Source organism: Megascapheus bottae, chromosome 34 (genome assembly GCF_031878675.1).
Source record: "Megascapheus bottae isolate mThoBot1 chromosome 34, mThoBot2.hap1, whole genome shotgun sequence".
NCBI lineage: Eukaryota > Metazoa > Chordata > Mammalia > Rodentia > Geomyidae > Megascapheus > Megascapheus bottae.
The window spans coordinates 2,834,588-2,859,377 of NC_143542.1; the positions used below are offsets into that span (position 1 = coordinate 2,834,588).

The 24,790-nt window shown below is 43.1% G+C and overlaps 1 protein-coding gene across 2 annotated transcripts in view; it reads left to right on the forward strand.

Moving 5' to 3' along the window:
• The first annotated feature begins 10,427 nt into the window (after window positions 1-10,427).
• The window catches only part of Cyth3 (cytohesin 3), an 80,014-nt gene continuing 65,651 nt past the window's right edge, over window positions 10,428-24,790 (forward strand). Inside the window, exon 1 of one of the 2 annotated variants that reach the window (XM_090324274.1) lies at window positions 10,428-10,592. In XM_090324274.1, coding sequence (XP_090180400.1) covers window positions 10,559-10,592 — 34 coding nt within the window. In that variant the 5' untranslated portion in view covers window positions 10,428-10,558. Of the gene's footprint in view, window positions 10,593-24,666; window positions 24,687-24,790 lie in introns of those variants that run through there. The other variant, XM_090324276.1, reaches the window with a different exon arrangement.

Genomic DNA, 24,790 nt, shown 5'->3' on the forward strand with positions numbered 1-24,790 from the left:
AACATTCAATCCTTAGTATAAAGTCCCAGCTCTTGGCTCAGTGTGTATACTGCCTGGTATGGGCCCAACAAAGATGTGATAGAAGCCAGGTATGGTGATTCACTCCTGTAATCCCAGCTATGGAGTAAGATTTGGTATGAGAATCTCAGTCCAAAGTCTGCTCCAAGAGAAAAACAGAAACATGAGACTATTTGAAAAGTCACTAAAGCAAAACAGGGCTAAAAGTGTGGCTTAAGTAATAGAGCACTTGCTTAGTACTGCCAGAAAGAAAGAAAGAAAGTGTTTTCTTTCTTTTTTTTATTTTTTAAAGTTTTCAGAGGTCTTGTTTCTTGGAAGGAAGAGGGACAACGGAGGAAAAATATGGATTCCACAACTGTCTCCTTGTGTGGTCCCAGGCAAGCTAATGCCTAGGAGACTAAGTTCTTTGCTTTAAAAGGAACGAATAATACCTGCCTTGGAGAGAGTGGAGAAGCGAGGAGGATTTAAGGAGGGGTGAGATGGTGCATTCGTGTGGTTACTCTAGCCAGGGGTGATGTGGTGGTGCAACCACTTGAGAGGCAGAGGTACGAGGATCCGTGTCCAAGGCCACTGGAGTGAAACTACCATATCTGAAAAAGAAAAGCAAAAAAGATTGGGGAGCCAGGTGGTGAACTGGTGGCTCATGCCTATAATCCGAGCTACTCAGGAGGCTAAGATCTGAGATTTCACACTTCAAGAGCTAGCTGGAGCACTAAAGTCCATGAGACTCTTATCTCAAATTAACCATCAGGAAACCAGAAGTGGAGCTGTGGCTCAAAGTGATAAAGCATTAGCCTTGAGCTAAAGAGCTCAAGAACAGCGCCCAGGCCCAGAGTTCAGGTCCCACAACCCATCAAAGTTTAAAAAAAAAAAAAAGATTGGGGGCATGGCTCAAGTAGTAGAATGCTTGTTTAGTAAGTGTAGAATGATGAATTTAATCCCCAGGTGCTGGGGGTGGATAAGTCTAAGCATTTAATTGCTTGCTTTGTACATCCTAAATCTAGGACAGAAGAGGATATGGGACAAGAGACACAGACACAGAGAGAGACACACACACAGAAAGGGATAGAGACACAGAGAGATGGAAACAGATTGATACATTGATTTCGGGACAACTTTCTCACCCTCTGTGGTAGGAAGTCTCTTGAGAAGATTGGGTCCAGAATATACCTCTCCTGCCTCCTGTGAACTTGGCAGTGTGGAGGAGGTTGGAAGAGCCATGACTAAGCTCCCAGCCAGCTGACTTAGAGCCTTCACAGCCGGGAGCAGGCGCCAAGGGGAGACTGTGCCTTGGGCACTCCATTGATGTGGCAGGCACCGCCAGAATGTGATTTTCATTTGCTTGCTTTCCAACTCCTGTTTACATGCACAAAAATGCAGCCTGCTTGAGGGTGTGTCCCTTTTTTCTTTTTGTAGAAGACAGTTTTTCAGCACCAGATGGAATCTGAGATTCATTCTCCCTGCCAAGAAGCTACACTGACTGCTCCAGGATGGGGAGATTTTTCTTTCTCTGGGCATCACTAACAAGATTTCCTTTTACCCCCAAATCACCAAAGGAGCAAAATCAAAGGATAGTAGTTAGATGGATGTGGTAGTGGGACATGCCTGTAATCCTGGGACTTGGAGGCAGGAGGATTACCAGTTCTAGCCTGGCTAGACCTAGTTTAAAAGGAAGAAGAAGAAGAAGGAGGAGGAGGAAGAGGAGGAGGAGGAGGAGAAGGAGAAGGAGAAGGAGAAGGAGGAGGAGGAGGAGGAGGAGAAGAAGAAGAAGAAGAAGAAGAAGAAGAAGAAGAAGAAGAAGAAGAAGAAGAAAAGTATCAGTTTGGGAAGGCAAGAGAGTGACCACAGCTTACAGCTCCTCTGAAGGCCCCTTCTTGCGTTCTCCCAGCTTCTGGCAGCCCCAGCCACCCTCAGCCTTTGTTTGCTGATAATTACAACAGTCTCACTCTGTTCATTCTCACCTGACTGTCTTCCCTGTGTAAGCCAGGCAAAAAAAAAGTTCTGCTACCTGAGTTATACCTTAAGTCATTATTGTTTCTCCAAAATGTTTTGGCTGTTTTAGTTTCTTTGTTTTGGTTTTTTTCTAAATAAATCTTTGAACAAACTTGGCTCTGTCTACCAAAAAAAACCCAAACTGGCTGAGATTTGGATAGGAATTGCTTTAAATTTACATATCAAGCTGGGTACCAGTGGCTCATGCATATAATCCTGGCTACTGAGGAGGCTGAGATCTGAGGATCACAGTTTAATGCCAGCCAAAGCAAGAAAAGTTCGTGAGACTTATCTCCAATTAACCACCAGAAAACTGGAAGTGGCACTGTGGCTCAAGTGGTAAAGTGGCTAGCCTTGAGATGAAGAGTTCAGGGACAATACCCAGGCCAAGAGTTCAAGCCCTATGACTGACAAAAAAAATTTATATCTCAGTTTGGGAAGAATTGTCATCTTCCTGTGTTCTCTTCCAATTCAGAGTGTGATATGTCTCTCCATCATTTATTTAGATCTTTAATATCATCCATTGTTATTTTATACTTTCCAATGGACAAGTCCTGTAAATGATGTATCCTAGAAGAGAGTTTGGGTTTCTCTCTCTCTCTCTCTCTCTCTCTCTCTCTCTCTCTCTCTCTCTCTCTCTCTCTCTCTCTCTCATTTCTTTCTTTCATTCGTTCATTCTTTTTCTTGTGCTGATACTGGGGCTTGAACTCAGGGCCTTGTTCTCTTGCTTGCTTTAATTCTCAGACTTCAGCCTCCTGAGTAGCAAGGATTATAGGCATGAGTCACTGGTGCTGGAGACCAGCTGTTGTTTTAGTTTTTCTGATACTGGGGCTTGAAGTCAGGGCCTAGGTGCTTTTCCTTAGAATGGCAATCTGCCACTTAAACCACAGCTCCATTTCCCACCTTTTTTTTTTTTTTCTTCCTAGTTCTAGGGACTGAACTCAGGACTTGAGCACTATCCTTGGGCTTTTCTTAAGGCTGGTGCTCTACCACTTGAGCATTGTACCACTTCTAGCTTATCTATGTATGTGGTACCAAGAAATCAAGCTTGGCTCTTTGTGCATGCTAGACAAGCACTCTAGCACAAGGTCAAACTCCCGGCCCCCACTTCCAACTTTTTGCTGATTAGTTAGGTAAGAGTCTCACAGATTTTCCTGTCCAGGTTGGCCTCAAGCCTTGATCCTTAGATCTCAAGCTTCTGAGTAAGAATACAAATGTGAGCCACCAATATCCAGGAACTGTATGAATCTGTTAGGTTTATGAAGCTGGCCTGATGTATGGCCAGGCTTATCCAGGTACCAGTGGTTGGGCTTGAGATACATCATGGTTAGGGTCCAAAGACTATCAGTGGGTGTTACGTGGCCTTTTTAAAGAAAGCAAGAAATGGCCGCAATTCAGAACTGGCGTCTACAATCCGACAAGTCAGACTGCTTATGTGTAGTTAGGCTCTTAGAGTCACATGCTCTATGACCAGTGTCCTGTCCCTTGCTGGCTAGGGGCAACATTTTCCCTGCAAACAGGACATGAGTCAGACAGATGTTCTGTGTCTTCATGTTTGTTGTTTTAGCCCCCCACCCTTTTGTAGTACTAGGGTTTGAACTTGTTGCCTTGTGTTTGAACTCATAGCCTTGTCTTTGCTAGGCAGGCACTGTAACCACTTTACCATGACTCCCTTTTTGTGTTGTTTATCAGGTAGGGTCTTATTTTTTTTGGCAGGGAGTGGGAAGGGTATTGGTTGGGACTGGCCTAGACCTCAATCCTTGGATCTCCACCTACTAGAAGCTGGGATCTGAGGTGTGTATCATCACAACCAGCTTATTGATTGACATGGAGTCTTGAGAACTTTTTTTTTTTCCCGGGCTGATCTCAAATCACAATTCTCTTGATCTCAGTCTGATCTCTGCCTCCACAGTGGCTAGGGATTACAGGTGTAAGCTACCACACCCTGCCACCCCTTTTCTTTTTAATTGCCTGACCCATAGTACACTTGACTCTGATGATTCTCCTGATGATTTTAAGTTGTACATTATGGACTCTGACCAATTATTATTTTTTTTCTGGCCAACTTAATTTTTGAAATTAATTGTTTTTTTTAATGTTTTTAGTAGGTCAGGGACAAACTAAAAAAATGAAGAACTAGATAAAAATAGTACAGCTTTTTATTATTATAGCAGATAACTTCTTAAATAACTCTTAATATTGGTGCTGTCTTAAGCAGAATCTTTTCTTCCAAGGGCAAACATCTCAGAATAGGGGTCAAACAATTTTTTTTTCCAGTCCTGGGTCTTGAGCTCAGGGCTTGAGCACTGTCCTTGGGCTTTCTCAAGGCTAGAACTCTACCACTTGAGCCACAGCACCACTTCTGGATTTTTTCTACGTATGTGGTACCAAGGAATCGAACCCAGATCTTCATGCATGCTAGGCAAACACTCTACCACTTGGCCAAACTCCCAGCCCCAAACTATTTTTTTACTGTGGGTTAAGCACTGGTGGTTAATGCCTATAATGCTAGCTCCACAGGAGGATAAAACATGAAAAGTCCCCCCCCCCTTTTTTTTTTGGCAGTATCAGGGTTTGAACTCAGGCCTGAGAACTATCCTTGAGCTTTCTCAAGTTCTACCACTTGAGCCTCAGCTTTTTCTGTGTTTGTGGTACTGAAGAATTGGACCACGGGCTTCATGCATGCTAGGCAAGCACTCTACCACTAGACCACACTCCCAGCCCTCTGGACAATCAAGTTTTGAAGCCAGCCTGGGAAGTTAAGTCCTTGAGACTTTATCTTAATTAATCAGCAAAAAAGCTGGGTTGGAGACATAGTTCAAGTGGTAGAGCACCAGCCATGAGCAAGAAAGCTAAATGAAAGCATGAAGTTCTGAGCTTAAGCCTCAGGAAAGGCAAAACAAAACCAATCAGAGCCAGGAGTTTGGCCTAGTGGTAGAGGGCTTGCCTAGCATGCACGAAGACCTGGGTTTGATTCCTCTGTACCACATATCTAGAAAAAGCCATGAGTGGTGCTGAGGCTCCAGTGGTAGAGCCCTAGCCTTGAGCCAAGTATGGTGCTTCAGGCCCTGTGCTCAAGCCCAGGACTGGCAAAAAAAAAAAAATCAACAACAACAAAACCCCGTAAAACCAAATTTTTACTGTGGAAGAGAAATTTGACCGTTTTCCCCTCACACGCCCTTCCTCCCATTATTTTGTTTTTGCAAAATTGTAAGTTACAAATCAATCAAAAAAGAATTAAGCTGCCCTTGGTAAAGTGACGCTGGGGCACTGATGTCAAGGAGAAAAACAAGCCAAGGTAGATGGATGGCACTGAGAAACTGCAAAAGAGAGACAGCATAGCAAAGTGTAGAATTTCTGGGCTATTGAAAATTTAATGAGGATGTGACTCGCTACACGGACTCCTCTTGTTTGCTTGGGCCCTGTGGAACACATTAGTCTGTGCAACATCAGCTCCATTCTGAGGTGGAATTAGATTTTGGAAAAGATTATTTTCCTTTCGTGACTGTGAGCCGAGAGTGAGCTGGCTGTGGTGTATGTCTTCCCCAGACTGACCCAGGCCCCTGAGCAGATGTAACAGATCAGTGGAGATCTCCATTTGTTCCCAGTCACCACTGTGTCTGCATTCTTGACTTATCAGAGGAGACGGGAACTGCTCTGTGCTAGTCTGGCAGGGGCAATCTGTCAAACAGTGTGGGCAGCAAAAGAAACTGGCTGCTGGGTGTTGTGGGGCATGCCAGTAATCCTAGCACTTGATAGACTGAGATAGAAGGATGGAGAGTTTGAGATTGTCTGGGCTACAACATGAGACTTCCCTTCTGCTGTTGCTGCTGTTGTTGGTTTGTTTTGCTGGCATTGGTGTTTGAACTCAGTGCCTCGAGTTTGTTCGGCTTGCTTGCTCATGATGCTCTACCACTTGAATGATGCATCTAGCTCAGCTTTTTGCTGAGTTATTTTGGAGACAGTGTCTTATAGACTTTTGTCCTCTGCTGGACTCAAATTGTGACCCTCCAGATCTCAGTCTCTTGAGTAGCTAGGACTGCAGGTGTGAGCCATGGGCACGCTGATTTATTTTAAGAAATCAGCACTAGCAAAGTTCTGAGTCCTGTGCTCTTTAGCACTGGGAGAAAATTTTATAGACTTCAACTTGCAGGATGGAGATGAATGTATGAAGAAACTCTGACATCTCCAGAATGTGCACATTTAAAAAAAATTGTACTATTTTGCAGTGGTCAAAGGCTGATAAATGAGTTTCAGCATGTGTTTAGAATATCTACTACTTTTTGGGCCTGGAGTTTAGCCTAGTGGTAGAGTGCTTGCCTAGCATGCACGAGGACCTGGGTTCAATTCCTTGGTACCACATACTTGGAAAAAGCCAGAAGTGGTGGTGTGGCTCAAATGGTAGAACCCTAGTCTTGAGAAAACCCAAGGACAGTGCTCAGGCCCTGAGTTCATGGCCCAGGACTGGCAAAAAAAAAAAAAAAAAGAATATCTACTACTTTTTTGTGGCCCTGATCCTCTAGCAAACACTTTGTTTTCTCCCTTTTCTACATGGCTACCCTCTGAGGACATAGTTGAGATGGTATAGAGATTACAATCCCTAACTTAAAGGAGTTTAAGGCTGTAGAGCTAACACATATGCAACAACAAACACTTGGGAGGATGTCTCTAAATAGGAGAGAACTTCAAAGTCACAATTAAATAATTGTTTGCCTAATTACAGGCTTAGTGGAGCTATATGCCTTCAAGGCCATCAGTCCCATGGAAACAAGGACTAGATCTTATTATGTTTATCATTGACTGCCCAGTCTGTTAGGCAGAGCCTAGAATAGAAGAGGTGCCTGTGGGAGGTGGAGGTAAGAGGCTCTTGGTATGAAGTGGGCCTGGTAAAAGCTGGAGACCCTATGTAAAAACAAAGGCAAGGCTAGATACCAGGTGGCTCACACCTGTAATTCTAGCTATTCAGGAGGTTGAGATATGAGGACCTGGTTCAAAGCCAGGTTGGGCAGGAAAGTCCAAGAGAATCTAATCTCCAAAGAGCTGTAAGTAAAGCTATGGTTCAAGTGGTAGAGCTCTAGTCTTGAATATAAAAGCAATTGCTTGGCCAGGTCCTGAGTTTAATCTCCAGCCAAAATTTAAAAAAGGGAGCAAATACAGCTTGCTAAATCTTTATTGTCTTTCACAGTGATTGCAATATTGCAACGGGTAATAACTGGACCTAATACAAATACATTGGCGCATGTCTGTGGCATGAATTATTTTACTTACAAATTCACTTGTAAGGCTTTCAATATCTAAGCAAAGCTCTTATAAATTAGACTTAACCGAGTGCCAATCTTAGAGAATAACTGGGGTGCTTAATGTTCCTATATTTGGGGCAAAAGCTATCTTTTTTTTTAAATTTTGACCAATCTTTGAGACCTCCCATTTGCTCAGCTTTCTTGCTCATCGCCAGCACTCTTACCACACTTTCAGCTTAGCTTTTAGCTGGTTAATTAGAGATGAAGTCTTGGAAATTTCCCTGCTTAGGTTGGCTTTAAACCTTAGTTCTCCAGTTCTAAGCTTCCTGAGTAGCTAAGATTACAGTTGTGAGTCACCAGTGCCCAGCACAACTGCTATCTTGGTGGGAATTGAGGAGAATTAGAAAGCATTGCTCTAAAAAATATAATTTTATTAGATATTAATACCTTTGAGTTATGAAAGTTTTAAAGCGTTCCAATTTCCCTAACTAAGCGCAGAAATGACACTCTAAGCCTTTATTCTCCCAGCTGGGTTTGAACTCAGGGCCACTCACTTCCTAGTTTATTGCTCAATCATTTGAGCCCATACTCCAATACCCGTTTTTGTTTTTGTTTTTGTTTTTGCCAGTCCTGGGCTTGAGCTCAGAGCCTGAGCACTGTCCTTGGACTTTCTCAAGGCTAGAGCTCTACCACTTGAGCCTCAGCGCCACTTTTGGCTTTTTGCTATGTATGTGGGGTACCAAGGAATCGAACTCGGGTCTTCGTGCATGCTAGGCAAGCACTCTACCACTAGGCCAAACTCCCAGCCCCTAATACCCTTTTTAAATTTAGTTATTTTTGGAAAAGAGTCTTGAGTTTTTGCCTGGGCTGGTCTTGAAATACAATCCTGATCTCTAGCTCTGGAGTAGTTAGGATTACAGGTATGAGCCATCACATCTCCCAATATTTTTGCAGGGCTTATTTTATTTATTTATTTGCCAGTCCTGGAGCTTGAACTCAGGGCCTGGGCACTGTCCTTGGGCTTTCTCGAGGCTAGTGCTCTACCTTGAATCAAAGCACCACTTCTGGATTTTTCTGTGTATGTGGTAATGAGGAATCCAACCCATGGCTTTGTGCATGCTAGACAAGCACTCTACCACTAGGCCACACTCCCGGCCCTTGCAGCGTTTATTAAAGTGCAGTCTAACCTGTAGGATAATATATGTTGCTTACAAATAATTGGGATGTGCTTTATTTTGATGGAAGTTAGATTAGATGGAGATCAGAAGCAATTTTTAGATTCAAACTATGAGGAATAATTACAGATTGCATTGCATGCTGAGAAAGCTGAGGAATTAAGAATTGACAATTGAGGGATGGGAATGTGGCTTAGCGGTAGAGTGCTTGCCTAGCATGCATGAAGCCCTGGATTTGATTCCTCAGTGACACATACTTAGAAAAGGCACTGTGGCTCAAGTAGTAGAATGCTAGCCTTGAGCAAAAGAAGCTCAGGGACAGTGCCCAGGCCCTGGCTGAGTTAAAGCCTCAGGACTGGAAAAACAAAAAAGAATTGTTATTAAAACACATTTAATTGATGTTTTTGAGTTCAAATCTCCATATAACTCATTATCAAGTTCAAAGTATGCCGTCTCCCCCCTTCCCTCACAGTAATGACATTGTTATCTTAAGATAAACTCAACAGGAATAAGATCTTTAAGCCACATCTGTGAGTTGGGTCTTGAATTTATAGCGCTTGACTACCAGATTCTTTTTCTGTTCCACCTTTGTCACACTTGGTGCCTGACATCTTATCTATACCCAGAAGTATCTCTCACAACTTAGGAAGCATGAGACTACTCAGTATGAGTACTTATACTGAGCTTAATAGGAAATTGAACTTTGTGTGTATGTGTGTGTGTGCATGTGTGTGTGTGAGAGCCTGCACGTGCATGCGTGGGTACGCACGCAGATCGTGGGGCTTGAACTCAAAGGCTAGGCCACAGTCCCTTAGTGTTTAGAAATTTTGCTCAAGGTTGGTGCTCTACCACTTGATCCACAGCTCTACTTCTGGCTTTTTGTTGGTTAGTTGGAGTTGCCTGGTCTGGCTCTGAACCATGCCTCCTGAGTAACTAGGCTTATAGGCCTAAGCCACTGGTACCCAGCAGGAGACTGAACTCTTTGGAATCATCCTACAACCTTGAACAAAAGGTGAAAACGGGGTTTACTTTGATAGATGATGGTGGAAGAATCCTTTGAGTCTTTGTTCAATTTGTAAATATAAAACAGTTGCTGGAAAATTCTATTAGAGATGAACAGTCTCCTCCATTACAGTGTTTGCTTTTCTTTAATGTGATTTAGTTGGAGCAGAATGGCTTGGGAGGGCCCATGCTCGTTGCTGCAGGAGGGGTTACTGGAAGTGAGATAGGTGAAATGAGAAAGACAATCCATTGGTTAGGAACCAAGACAACCGAGGCCTTCCGCCTAGACCCTGGCTGTGCCCACGGGAAATTGAATTCAGAGCTCCTGCATCATAAATCCAGGGCAGTTGGCAGCCATCCAAGGGAGATTGGAGCTAAATTCCAAGGGCATCTGACGCCAGTCTGTCCAATCCCTATAATGTCCTCTGAGGGTTGGACCCCAGGTGTTCCGGATAGAGGTTTGGTTCCAATCTCATGACAACATTCATTTCTAAGCTTTGCACTTTGTTAATTTTAAAATGCCATCGTCAGGAAAGAGGTGGGCTGCATTATATACTAGAAAACTGAAAGGCCGGCTTGAGTTATGGGGCACACCCTGAGGCTGAGGAGGGAGCCGGCTTGATTTTTCGGTGCGATCATTTCTAGATCTCCACCCCCCCACTTCCCACTCCGGATTGCACGTGCTTGCTGGAACACCTGGTCACTGGATTTTGTAGAATGGGGCGTCTCCGTGTCTTGGACCACACGTCCATCCCCAGGCTGCTGAGGGCAGGGGGCGCATCTGGAGCTACGCACTGTGGAAGTGTGTGTGTGTGTGTGGGGGGGTCTGTGCCCCAGGGTTTGTGTCTCGGCTCCTCACTCTGACTGCAGACATCCCTCGGCAAGCTGAGTTCCCGCGGGTGGGGCCCGAAATCCGGGCCCCGCCCACCGCCGCCCGGATGGGCGTGGCTTGGGTCACGTGACGGCGCGCAGAGCGGCGAGGCCCCGCCCGGCCGCAGGAGGAGGCCCGGCCGCGACCCGGGCCGCGCGCTCGGTGGAGACGCCCGGTCGCCTGCGAGCTCCTGACGGCGGCGTTTTCCGACGCGTCGCCGGCCCGGCACCGGGCTCGCGGGCTGCGGGAGTGGCCTCAAGATGGACGAAGACGGCGGTGGCGAGGGCGGCGGCGGTGAGTGTAGGAGGTGTGGCCGGTCCGCGGGGCGGCCTGGGGACCCCGGGGGTCGCCTGAGGAGAGCCCGGGGTCGCGCAGCGTCGGGGCTGACCGCGGGAGGCCTGGGAAGCCCGGGGCTGGGGTCGGGGCGCTCAGGCCCGGGGAGAGGAGGGCGTGCGCCGGGGGCGGGCAGGGGCTCACCACAGGCCGGGGGTTCTCCGCGGAGTCTCGGGGTCGCCTTTCTGGAGCGGGGGGGGGGGGGGCGTGATGGGCGACCTTCCCCGCGTCTTGTCACCAAGGGCGTCCACGCCCTCCCGAGCTCAGCCCGTTTCGGACGACCCCTTTCGGCTGCTCTCCTCGCGTGGCGGCAGTGGGCGAGCCCGTGGGAAATGGGGAGGGGAAAGTTTTGAATTGGGGTGCGCGAAGGGAAGCGGGAGGGAGGAGGCTAAGGTGGAAAACCCCGACTTCCCAGCCCCCCACGGGTTTGAGGTCCGTAGTGATCCGAGGGCATTGCTTACACGAGGAAAGGGCAGCCGAGTCCAGTTCTGAGCATGCATTGGATGAAATGGTAAAGATTTCCAGAGTAAGCAAAGGAAAGAAAAAAAATAGGTCAGAGGCGCTGCAAGTGTGAGTGAGTCTGGGGCCGCAGCCAGGCACAGCAGTGGAGGTGACACCCGACGTCTGGTGTGGGGGACACCGCTGGGAAAGGGGGCCGTTGTCTCCGCGCCCAGCTTACTTAGCCCGGGTTGTGTAAAGATGACATTTCTCTTTGTGGGAAGAGTGGTGGTTTTTTTTTGTTGTTATTGTAAATTATTTAGTCCAATTCAAATTACTGTTGTGTCATTGCTGTGAAGTAGGTCTTCCAAACAGAATCAGGTGCCTCTGTGTATGGAGTGGGGTCACTGCTTTGGAAGGCAAAGGGTTAATACTCCCCCTATTTTACAAGAACACCCCAAGTTGAGTCGCTCTCTACTTTCGCTAACGATCTCCTTTCTGCTGACAGACGGAATCATCAGAACCCGGTGTAATAAGGGAGTGTTTTGGAAAAATCTTAATTACAGGCTGCTGGAGCAGCTGCCTGTAAGAATCAGCAGTATTGAAGGCTTCAGCATGAAGTGGTTAATCAAGGTGCCTTCTAGAATTCAAGTACTCACAGGGAGATGTTTTTGCTTGAAGGAAGCCCTGTGGCTGGACTGGTGGGAAGTTGGCACCAGGCTTGGCATTTGGCGAGTTCAGTTCTCATAGTTGAAGCCAGGGGTAATACTGTACCACGGAGTGGGTGTGTTGTTTATGAGAGAGGGTGCTGTGGCAAGAAAGGGCTCTGTTGCAAACCCTCCTACAGTCAGGCTGCCCGTCTGGAGACACCAGATTCTCGGTAATGGGTTCTGTGTGGCCGTGACCCTCCCCCATTGCAATTTGGCATAGGCACATAGGTGTAGTATATAAATGGTGATAGAGACAAGTTAGTTGGCTTGATGGCTTTATTCCAAAGGCACTCTGACTGTGAGTAAAGAAATGAATGTGAATGACTTGAAGGCACAAGCAGGTATTAAAAGTTTCAGCAATTTTAGATCTTTGAGGGCTATAAGAAAGGATGCTATCTAAAGGCTTAAAACTACCTTTGGGCTATAAATATCTTCTGGGAAAATGTCACCGAAACAGTCTTGGAATTAAGTAGGTAATTCAGCAGTAATAGTAAGAAATTGGAAACAGTAATGCTTGATGGTAGGAGATGGTGTTAGATTTGGTAAATTTCATCCACTGAATTTTGTTTTTGGCCAGACTTGGGACTTGAACTCAGCCTAGGCACTGCCCTTGAGCTTTCTTAAGTCTAGTACTGTACCACTTGAGCCACAGCACCATTTCAGCTTTTTATGTGTGTGTGTGATATCAAGGAATTGAGGGTTTTGTGCATACTAGGCAAGCACTCTACCGCTAGGCCATACTCCTGGCCCCACTGGAATGTTTTCTAACTAAAAAAACCAAAAAAGCAAGCAATTCTTACCCTTGTTGTCCTAAACAGTGCAAAACCTTTTTGTATTTTCTAGGCATACTTCTTTCAGATCTGGAGAGAGAAGGGAGAAGGAAGAGAGAAAAAGAAATAAGAGGCATAGAGATATTTTAAATGTATAGTGTCATTTAATTCACCACCTTGGAACATTTACAATGAGCATATATTTATTGATTTTTTTTCTACTAAAATGCCAGACAGCATGCTAGGTGCTAGAAAGCAACTTTTAACCTCTTATTGATTTGATTCATCAAACTCTTTTCTCTTTTTATTGTAGAAGACACTTAAAAATTATGTTTGGCCATTTTAAGAGTATTTAATTTTAAATCAAGTAGAAATCTTTCACAGTCTTGAAGTATGAATCATTATACAATTATTTGTATAAACTTCACTTACTTGTATTTAACTCCTGATTGTTCGAAGTGAACAGTTTTTTATGGTTCTTAGTACTTAACAAGTTTCAAAGCATTAAAACAAAAGCAACTTGAAAAATAAAATGGAGCCTTTTGAAAAGGAACAACTTTGTTGCCAGCCAATGGCATAACATGTTGGGGTATATTTTTAGAGTATAGGACAGAACTTTCAACTGTCTGGGGAAGTGTGTTTCAGCTTGTTTAGAAGATAGGATAAATCTATCCAAACAGTTTATTCCAATAGAAGCTGAAAAAAATTTAAAGGATCCTTTTTGTTAGTGTATCAGTCAGGTAAAAACATTTTTAAGATTCCTACTTGTTTTTATATTTAATTTTTTGGCTAAGAACAAGGTCTTGCTATGGATCCCAGGCTGACCCTTGAACTGAGTCCTTCTGCTTTAGTTTGTTTAGAGCTGGGATTACAGGTTACAGGCTTAGCTATGCTTTAAATTTGTGGCCAGGGTATACTTTTTGAATGCAAGATAAGGAGAGGATGGTGACTTGAATGGTTGGAAGGCAGTTCCAAGGAGGAGCAAGTGGGGGAAAAAGATTACAAGAACACATTGTTCTTCATAATGTGTGCAGAGCGTAGTTAAGGTATTTTTAATTCTTTTGGCGCTCTGTTGCCTTTGAGTTTTTCTAGAAGAATTCTTGGGCTCAGTCTTGACTTAGAAGGTGACTGGCTAGTTTAGCTCTTTGCCACTGTCTGATCTTCCTGAATGGCCCATCCAGTGGCAGATGTCGTGAATTAACTTTAATTGATTCCCCCTCCTTCTCATTAGTAAATAGGCTCAAGTGAATGTCTTTCAGCTGCTCTCTAAATATAAATTAAGACCCCACCTTTCACCTGTCAGACAATCGCCCCAGGTTTGAAGATAGAATGGGGCTAGGGCTGTCTTGATGTTTGTTGGCTCTTAATATACCCTGTGACCTGTTGGCTGAGCTCCATTTCTTGCCTTTTGCCTGAGGAAGGATTCAACTCTTTCTTTCTTTCTTTCTTTCTTTCTTTCCTTCCTTCCTTCCTTCCTTCCTTCTTTCCTTCCTTCCTTCCTTCCTTCTTCTTCTTTCTTTCTTTCCTTCTTTCTTCCCTTCCTTCTTTCTTTCTTTCTTTCTTTCTTTCTTTCTTTCTTTCTTTCTTTCTTTCTTTCTTTCTTTCTTTCTTTTTTTGTCAGTTGTGGCACTTGAACTCAAGGCCTGGATGCTCTTCCTACACTTTTTCCCTGAAGGCTAGTGCTCTACCACTTTGACCCACAGATCTGCTTCTGGTTTTCTGGTTGCTAATTGGAGATAAGAGTCTCAAGGATTTTCCTGCCCAGCCTGGTTGTGAACTTCAATCCTCAAATCTTAGTCTCCTGAGTTGCTAGGATTATAAAAGCATTGAGCCACTGGCATCCCCACGGAGATTCAATCATAAAGGCAGCATTTCCCAGGTTTTTGGTCAGTTACTTGGGACTGGGTTTGGCCAGTGGCTACCACCAGTAGGAGACAAGGTGACCACTGTCTCTGCCTCAGTGTCTCTGTACTTGCCTTCTCCTTTGGCTTTAGTTCCTGCTATCTTAGCTCTAGCCCTTGAGCTTTGCTTTTTTTTTTTTTTTTTTTTTCCCCCCCCCCAGTCCTGGGCTTAAGCTCAGGGCCTGAGCACTGTCCTTGGATTTTTCTCAAGGCTAGAGCTCTACCACTTGAGCCTCAGCACCACTTCTGGCTTTTTCTAAGTATGTGGTACCAAGGAATCGAACCCGGGTCTTCGTGCATGCTAGGCAAGCACTCTACCACTAGGCCAAACTCCCGGCTGGCCCGTGAGCTTTGGAAATACTTTTTCCCCTTGACCTTCCAGCCAAAAGGTGGGCACGCTTCTTCCTGTTTGACATGTGTAAGCAATTACTTAAATTAGAATTCACCTCCCTTTTTTTCCTTTTATTTTTTTGTCAGTTCTGGGGCTTGAACTCAGGGCCTAAGCACTCTTTTTGGGCTTTCTCAAGGCTAGATAGAGCTCTACCACTTGAGCCACAGCACCACTTCAAGCTTTTTCTATGTATGTGGTACTATACCACATACATAGGCCAAACTCCTGGAACCATATATTAGAATCATTTTATTTCAACCCTTAAAGAGAAGGTTCTCAGGGCTGAGAGCATGGCCTAATGGTAGAGTGCTTGCCTAGCATGCATGAAGACATGAGTTTGATTCCTCAGTACCATACACACAGAAAAAGCTAGATGTGGTGCTGTGGCTTAAGTGGTAGAATACTAGCCTTGAGGAATGCCCAAGGGCAGTGCTCAGGCCTTAAGTCCAAGCCCCAGGACTGGCACCAAAAAAAAATAAAAATAAAAAGGTTCTCATTCTGGGTGGACCCCAATACATATTTAAAAACATTAACAATAGCTTTATAAATTACACATTTTATAAATCCTTTACCTGACAATGACAGTTCATGGAATTTAACGTGAAATCATTTGTTCATATGTAAGATAATATAGGCTCAAGATTATTCAGTGCCTTAAGGGTCCATTACTAGGAGACTTGTGAGATAAATCACAATATACCTACTTGGCAATTGAAGTTGTGTAAAAGAAGCGACAGCTCTTTATGAATTGATAAAGAAATACCTCCTAAATTGCAAAAGCAAACTATAAATATGCATTGTATTCTGTGGTTTCAGTTTTGGGGGGAGGACGAGGAAGTGCTTGTATACTCATGAAAATTGTCTAGAAGGTTAAACAGGGAACTAAGAACAATGGTTACCTGTTTAGGGAGGTTGATTATGAATGTAGGTGAGGAGGAAACTTCACCCCTGTTTGTTTGAAATTCATAAAAGAAGTTTTTAGTTTATGTTAAATGAGAAAAGTCTTATGGAGAAATAGTATGATGGTAAGAAAGCACTCTTTGAGGGACTAATTACATATAGATAGATCATATATGTATTATATCTATAAACAAATATATATGGTGCAAGTAATGTTGAATGTAAAACTATAAAATACTTTTTAGTCTGTTCCTAGGAATTAGTAACCACTACTGTTGCATACTTAAGAACGCATAATAGTTGCTTTTAGATTGTACCGAGAGCATTTTTTTTAATTAGTGTATGTTTTACAGGTGTACTTTCATTGTTACATTTCCAAACATATTTAAACCTTTTTTTTTTTTTTTTTGGTCAGTCGTGGTGCTTGAACTCTGGGCCTGGATGCTGTCTGAGCTCTTCAGTTCAAAGCTAGCACTCTACCACTTGAGCCACAGCGCCACTTCCATATTTCCAAACATATTTACAATGTATTCCAATCAGTCTCACCTCCTCTAACAATCTCCATTAATCCCCTTCCTCCATTCCCCTAAATAGTTGCAACAGGCCTCATTGTTCTGTTTACATAGTTGTAAATAATCTATTTCAACCATATTCATCTGCCCTGATAGCCCAACTGCCTCCTGCCAATATCCCTCTATGCCCATTTCTCTTTCCTCCCTTACCTCTTTTTGACAGTTCTCATTGAGGTTCTTTAAGAGCATAGTCTCTTGTAGCCACTTATTTATTCAAATGTTGATAGGGTTCTTGCCAAATGCCAGGCCCTGTGCTTGGCATGAGGGCTGTGGTGATAAGTGAGGCAGATAAATATCCTCTGTTCACGGAACTTCTGTTTAGTTGGGGGGACAGACTAAAAAGGTATATAAAAGAATTGAAGGAGGGCTGGGAGTTTGGCCTAGTGGTTAAAGTGCTTGCCTAGCATACATGAACACCCGGGTTCGATTCCTCGGTACCACATACATAGAAAAAAGCCGGAAATGGTGCTGAGGCTCAAGTGGTAGAGCTCTAGCCTTGAGAAAGTCCAAGGACAGTGCTCAGGCCCTGAGCTCAAGCCCAGGACTGGCAAAAAAAAAAAAAAGTTTAAAAAATGTTCAGGCTGCTGAATAGCAAATGGATTTGGAAACTTGGGGACATCAGTGAGGAAGTTGTTGCAGTGGTTCAGGAGAGAGGTACAGGGGCTTGCTGGATTAGGGTGATAATGGTGCAAGTGTGGGGGAAGGATCACCCCTTACCCACACCTATCAAGTCTCTATAAAAAACATATACAAAAGTAATGAAGCAAATGCTCAGATTTCCTTCAGTTAGAATAAATAGCTTTGAGTGTCATGTAGCATTGTTTTAGGTCTTCCTGTTTTTGTTTTTAAGTAATTGAGCATTATAGGCAAGTCCCTCTGTGTATATGTCATTTTTATATAGTTGTGCAAGCTAAACATTTATTGCTCTCTTTCACTTCTTTGCCTTCTAACCATCACTTTTGTTTACCCTGAAGGCAGAAGAGAAGGCATCACTGCTTGGTCTATCCTGCCCTCATCTTCATAGCACTGTCCTCAGACCTCATTTCCACCCCCACATACCAGGAGCTGCAGGCTGTTTCTGCAAACAGGCCAGAGTGCAAGCATTTCAGGTTTCATGGGCCACTTGCAGAACTTTTTTTTTTTCCTTATAAATATTCCTTTAAGAACATTGGGAGGGCTGGGAATGTGGGTAGTGATAGAGTACTTGCATGAAACCCTGGGTTTGCTTCCTCAGTACTACATACACAGAAAAGGCTGGAAGTACGCTGTGGCTCAAGTGGTAGAGTGCTAGCCTTGAGCAAAAGAAGCTCAGGGACAGTTTCTAGACCTTGAGTTTAAGCTCCAGGACTGGCAAAAACAACAACAAAAAACAACATTGGGAATGTAACTGAGTGGTAGAGCACTTGTCTGACATGTGCAAGGCCTTGGTTTGCTTCTCCAGTATCCCTCACGTTCAGAAAGAATATTTAAAAAAAAAGTTGGGTGTGGTGGCTCACACCTGTAATCCTGGCTACTCAGGAGGCTGAGATCTGAGGATCAAGGTTCAAAGCCAGCCTGGACACAAAAGGACCTGAGACTCCAGTTAACTTCTGAAAAAATGGGAAGTGGGGCTTGGCTCAAGGGTAGGGTAGTAGCCTTGAGCTGAAGAGCTTAGGGACAGTGCCTAGGCAGAAATCAAGCCCCATGACCCACTTAAAATAATAATAATAATAATAATAATAATAATAATAATAAACTTTATGCTTACCCAGACAGCTGTCCTCATCCCCTGCTACAGTCCTCTGCTATTGGAACATTTTCTACCTCTTTAATCCTGGCCACTCTAGTCACTCACACTCTAGCCACATGAACTTGCCAGGTACATCCTGCCTTAGTGCCCTTGGTTCCTGCTCCTGGGTCCTTTTGCTTGAAAGAGCTGTGTCTGCTGCTGGTTCCTTGCTTCATTTAGAGTTTTTCTCTTTTTATGTGCTAATCCTGGGGCTTGAACTCAGGGCCTAGGTGCTATCTGAGCTTTTTACTCAAGGCTAGTGTTCTACTGCTTGAGGCCTAGTTCTACTTCTGACTTTTTGATACCTGGGATAGCTTCAAACTGTAATCTTAAGAACTCAGCCTTGGGTAGCTAGGACTCCAGGGATGAGTCACTGACATCTGTCTTCATTTAGGTTTTTAGCTCAAGTGTCTTCTTACTGCAGTGGTCTTAACCAGCCTGTATTAAAGAGTACCCCATTGCCATTCTTTCTCCTTCCTCAGTTTGGTTTTTCTTTTTGGTTTTTATCATCTCTCATTTATTGCTTATTGGGTTTTGTTTTTTGGCCAGTCCTGAGGCTTGAACTCAGAGCCTGCACACTGTCCTTGGGCTTTCTCAAGGCTAGTGCTTCACCACTTTAGCCACATGTGGCACCTCTTCCGGCTTTTTTTGTGTATGTGGTACTGAGGAATCGAACCTAGGGCTTTGTGTATGCTAGGCAAGTACTCTTTTAGTAGGCTACGCTCCCAGCCCTGTGTATTGGTTTTAAAGTTTTGTGGTCGGTTACAGTGCTTGAACTCTGGGCCTGGGCACTATCTTTGAGCTCTTCAGCCCAAGGCTAGAGCTCTACCACTTGAACCACAGCCATACTTCCTTGTGTATTGGTTATTGTTGATTTTTTTACTTCCAGTCATGGGGCTTGAACTATGGGCCTGGTACTATCCCTGGGCTCCTTTTGCTCAAGGCTTGTGTTATACTACTTGAGCCAGAGTGCAACTTCTGCCTTTTTATATAACTAATTGGAGATAAGAGTCTCATGGATTTTCTTGCCTGGGCTGGCTTTGAACCACAATCCCCAGATCTCAGCCTCCTGAGTAATTAGAATTATAGGTGTAAGCCACCAGTGCCCAGCTTCTGTATTTGTTTTGATCTTTTTCTTCATTATTAGAATCTAAGTTCATTCCCCCCCTCTCTCTCTGTCTCTCTCTCTCTCTCTCTCTCTCTCTCTCTGTCTCTCTCTCTCTCTCTGTCTCTGTCTCTGTCTCTCTCTCTCTCTCTCTCTCTCTCTCTGTCTCTCTCTCTCTCTGTCTCTCTCTGTCTCTCTCTCTCTCTCTGTCTCTCTCTCTCTCTCTCTCTCTCTCTCTGTCTCTCTCTCTCTCTCTCTCTCTCTGTCTCTCTCTCTCTCTCTTGCACACGTGCGCGCGTGCACGCCAGTTTTGGGCTTGAGCTCAGGGCCTGAGCACTGTCCTTGGGCTTTCTCAAGGCTAGAGCTTTATCATTTGAGCCACAGCACCACTTCTGGCTTTTTTTCTACGTATGTGGTACCAAGGAATCGAACCCAGATCTTCATGCATGCTAGGCAAACACTCTACCACTAGACCAAACTCTCACCCCAGAATCTAAGTTCTATAAAAGTAATATTGTCTACTTTTATTCATTGCTATGCCTCAAAAATCTAAAATACTTGGTGTATAGTAGGTCTTCAGTAAATGTATTTAATATTTAGTAACCTTAAAGTCATATTTCCTTAACAATCCCTGGTCCTATTTTTTTCACTTTTCTTGGAGGCAGCCATTATGGATTTACTGTGGGACCCTGTGGAATTTTTATAGTTGGATATATGTATGTATATTTACAAATGTCTAGGTCTCTTTGAGTTTAAAATTATAGGGGCTGGGAGTTTGGCCTAGTGGTAGAGTGCTTGCCTAGCATGCACAAAGACCTAGGTTCGATTCCTCGGTACTGCATACATAGAAAAAGCCAGAAGTGGTGTTGAGACTCAAGTGGTAGAGCTGTAGCCTTGAGCTCAAGCCCAGGACTGGCAAAAAAAGTTATGAAACTGATACACTCATGTATTTGAATTCTATACTATTTTTGTGATGCTGGGGATCAAACCTAGGGCCTTGATTTAGTTTAGGCATTCACTCTGCCTCTGAGCTATATCACCAGTCCTTATATAGCATGTAATGTGTAGCAGCTTCCATGCAGGATTTTATGTGTTATTATATATAGACCTTGTTAACTTGGCAATCATGGCACATGCCTATAATTCCATTACTCTCAAGACTGAAATAGGAGATAGTGTTGGAAGCTAGCTTGAAGTACATAGTAAGTTCGAGGCTAGCTTGAGCTAGAGCTACATGGTGAGACCGTGTCTTAAATACAGAGATACATATATGTGTACATAAATCCATTCACCTTGTTTTAGTGGCTCACATTTTATTTATCTTGTCTGGTGTTGAATTTATTTTTTTGCCAGTCCTAGGGACTGAGCTCAGGGCCTGAGCACTGTCCCTGGGCTTTCCTCAGGGCTCGTGCTCTACCACTTGAGCCTCAGCACCACTCCTGGCTTTTTTTCTACATATGTGGTACTGAGGAATCGAACCCTGGTCTTCATGCATGCTAGGCAATCACTCTCACCACTAGGCCAAACTCCTGGTCCCATGGTGTTGAATTTAGTTGTTGGCTTTTCCACTAATGTTGTTATAAACAGCACCAAGATGGATTCCATAGGCTTGTCTCTTTTCACAAATGTAGAGTTTGTCTAGTGTATTGCTGGAATGGCAGTTGTGGGTTCTAGGCATGCATTCAGCTTTCCTTCATAGGCAGATTGCTTTGTCATTAGGAGCTGGTGAGCAGTGTTCTTATTTCCCAATATTCTCAGCATTAGTTGTTTTTTCAGACAGTTAAGTGTTTGACTGTTTCCAAAGTAAGAAATGGTGCATTGCTTTACTCTGCATTGCTTTACTAGTGATGAGATGTATTTTTGGAGGATCCTGTAGACACATGGACAGTTTGGTTAGTAGGGCAGAAATTACAGGAGTTGAGGGTGACTTTGGTTTCTGGCTGTGAAGGGGTAAGTGGTACTACATGAGCAGGAGAAAAACATTTTGAGGGTTCATTTGTTTATTCTGGCAAACATACCTTTGCCAGAGCTTTTGAAGTACAGTTTCATTTGAGTATACAGTTGCAGATTACCAAGTTAATTTCTTGGAGTACTTTGAAGGGATCATTTCACTGTCTTTGGGCCCCCATCCTTGGATAGAGAAATCATCTATGTCAGTCTTACGTTGCTCTTTTGAAGTTACTGTATAACTCCCTATTCCCCTTAGGGAGGTTTAAGAATGTTTCCCTTTGCTTTTGGTTTTTAGATAAATAATCTTCCGAACTGTCCTGCTTGGGCTTAATTGTATGTTCTTTGCTTTGGTAGTACTGTGACAAGACTTGGTCTTAAATTTGCTGAATTCTTGGTCATTCTCTTAATTGATCACTTCTGTATTCTCTCTTCTCCTTCTGGGACTTCAATTCCATGTGGCTAGACATAGTCTCTTGTGTCTCCTTGTTGTATATGTGTGTGTTATAGATCCTTCTAAAAGTGTTCTTCATTCTTTTGTTTGTCCATGGATTTTAGCCTGCATTGTATCCACTATATCAATCTTTCCTTCAGCTCTAATTGCTGTTGAACCCATCTGATGGGTTCTTAATTTCACTTACTGTTTCTTTCAGTTTTCTATATTCTTAGATTTTAATTTTCTGAACTGTCATCTTGTCAACTTATTTATATTAATAGTTACTGTAAAATCTGTGTCTGGTAACTCCAGATGCCCCTGTGAGTGTGTCTGTTGTCTATTTTACCTTTGGCTTTCAATCACATGATCTTCCCACCAGATATGCCTAGTAAGCGTTAATTAAATTATGAGCAGTACATATGAAAAGTTACAGAAACAATTTGAGACTCTGGCTGTCAGTGTCTAGATGTTCTGGTAAGCAGTTATAGTTAGGGAATATTTGGTTAAAATAGTGAGAATTGAGCCCCTTCTGGTTTGCCTTCTCTTAGGGGAGAGCCAGTATTTAGCACAGCCTCTTCTACTTGGCAGTTCTGGAACTCCACATTTTGTCTCTGATCTACAAGACTGGTGGAGATTCTGATGACATTCTCAGTCACTTGTTTCTGTGTAGTATTTGGCCCCTTGGCTGCAGCTGTGTACTGGCAGATGCCTTAAAGGAGATGGCTTAGATGACTAGGCTTACCTCTGCCTTCTCTGAGAGGTCTTTGCGTGGTAGCTCACTGATGCCTTCAATAGTTGTTTCTTACAATTTGTTCAGATTTTCTGGTTGTTTGGGGTAGAAGGATTGGTCTGCAGAAGTAAGCTAGTCAGCTTTTATTGGAAGCAGAATTTCAGTTTTGGTATTTAAGATTTGACTTGGGGCGAACCATGGAGGTGGCAGCAGGCAGGGTGCCTCAGTGGAAGTTGGGCCTGTGTTGAGGACAGAAAGGAAGCCAGGAAGGTCAGAGCTCAGGAAGGGAAAGAGGTGTTTGTGAGATAAGCAGATATTTCTCAATCATTTTGCTAGAGGGCCAACAACGATTGTACCAGGTGTGTTAAGTAATACAGTTTGCATGCTCAACTCATACAAAAAGAGAAAGGTGGCTTCGTGTTAAGAAGTTACTGGGAGCTCTTGTAGAAAGCAGGCTTGTTAGTGTGTGATATAGGAGAATTTAAACTTAAAGTGAAATGGAATTATAAAAATAATATTTATCAAAGTTCTCTAAAAACTGTTTAAGTTTTATTAAATATTTTCCGTGGGAAAGTAGTAAATCCTTCAAGTAAGAGTGGAAAATACCTTTTTCTCTCCATCCTGACTTGTAAAGTTAGCCAAATTTACAAGTTTTATATAGTTAATGTCAGGTTCTTACATGACATGGTGGAATAGATTGAAGATTCTGAAGAGTTATATAATTTGGCTAGAGACAATTCAGCAAGCATTTATTTTAGGTAAATATCTTTCAGTACTCTGTAAATATTAGAAGAGAATCACCTGAGTCAATTCAGTTGGCTAAAAAGGATTTTTAATTTACTTTTACAGAGCAAATTGACTCTTAGCTGGCTTAGTTTTCAGTCACTATGCGCACTGCTTAAATAGGGAAAAAGTAAACTTCTTAAACTCTGCAGAGCTAGTGTTAATTACTGACTCATTCCTCCCCTTTGTGACAAACTTATTCTTGTAATTTATTAATAAAATCAGTAATTTACTCTAAAATTAAGTATTTGATTATTGAAAAGCATTTCTCTCTGCATACTAGTGGCTCACGTCTGTAATCCTAGCTACTCTGTAGGCTGATATCCAGAAGATCATAGTTTGAACCTAGTGTGGGTAGAAAAGTTCCATGATACTCCATCTCTAAAAATAAACACCAAAATATAGGGATGAGTGCCAATTGAGTGCAAGGCTCTCAGTTCAAATCCCGGAACCACTAATATATATATGAGTGTATGTACATATACATGTATATTCATATATATATGAATAGATAGATATTTCTCAATATTTAGGTAATTAGTGAATTAATGATCCCCCCTTCTCCCCAGTCCCTCAGTTTTCATCCAGATGTTTGGCAATATGTAGAACAGCCTTACTGCAATTTTCAAATTCACTTTCATGGGAACATATAATATTCTCCGTTTATTTTGGACAGAAGCATTTCCTTTTTCTGTGGACAGAGACATATGAAACACATGGTCTTCCAGTGAGGCCTGCGGTCCTCTGAGAATTCTCTGAAGGAGGAAATGGGTTGACCTATTTGGTTGCTATGAAGTAAAAACAATCTGTGTGTGTGTGTGTATATGTGTGTGTGTGTGTGTGAACATCTGGATTACATTTATTATTTTACATTCTGGAGGTTCTTTAAAACCACAACTTGATACTATGAGGATTCATTAAAGCGGTAACCTAGTTCTCTAGTTAATTTTAAGTATTAGAGTGGCTGGCAGAATTTTTAAAAAGTTACATTCCTTTTTATAACATGTTACCTAACAAACAACCCTTAATTCAAAATTGTAGAATAGGATCTAGATATTATGGGCGAATGATCAACCTGTTTATTTCTGTTTCCCATGACTGTCTAGTATTATTATTAACAGTCCTGTTTGACTATGTAAGTTGTACTGTTCGTCCCTGTTGTAAATCCACCCCTATTTTCTTTCTGGCTCACAGAATCATAAAATGTCCAGAAATCTACCCATCAAGAAAAGGGTCCCTATCACCACCAAAGGTCTAAGTGTAAGATTTATCATCACTGGTGGAGGAGGGGTGGGTGTGGATCCAAGCCTGACTAGGGCAAAGGGCGCCTTTGCAGGAGAATTTCTCAGAGAAGCTCTTCTTCCATGGCAAATACCTCATGCTCAAGGAGGACACCCTTCCCTTTTTTTTTCTGCCCTAGACTTTGTTGAGCCTGGATGGTTAGCCAGCTTATTTTCATATTCCCTCAAGTCCATCCATATCCAAGCCTGAGGATGAACAACTGGCTTCTTGATGTCCTGTCTCCACACTTCCTGTCATGAGGGCAGTAAATAACCTTCTTGTTTGAGCCAGAGACATCCGGTCTGATGCTGGCTTAGCAGCAGGTAGATTTCCTTCCCTGTCATTTGGTAAGGATTTCATTGCCATAGAGTGCAGAAAGAAAAATGTCTTTTCTCTTTCTCGAATATTCATTAAGCACATATATTTG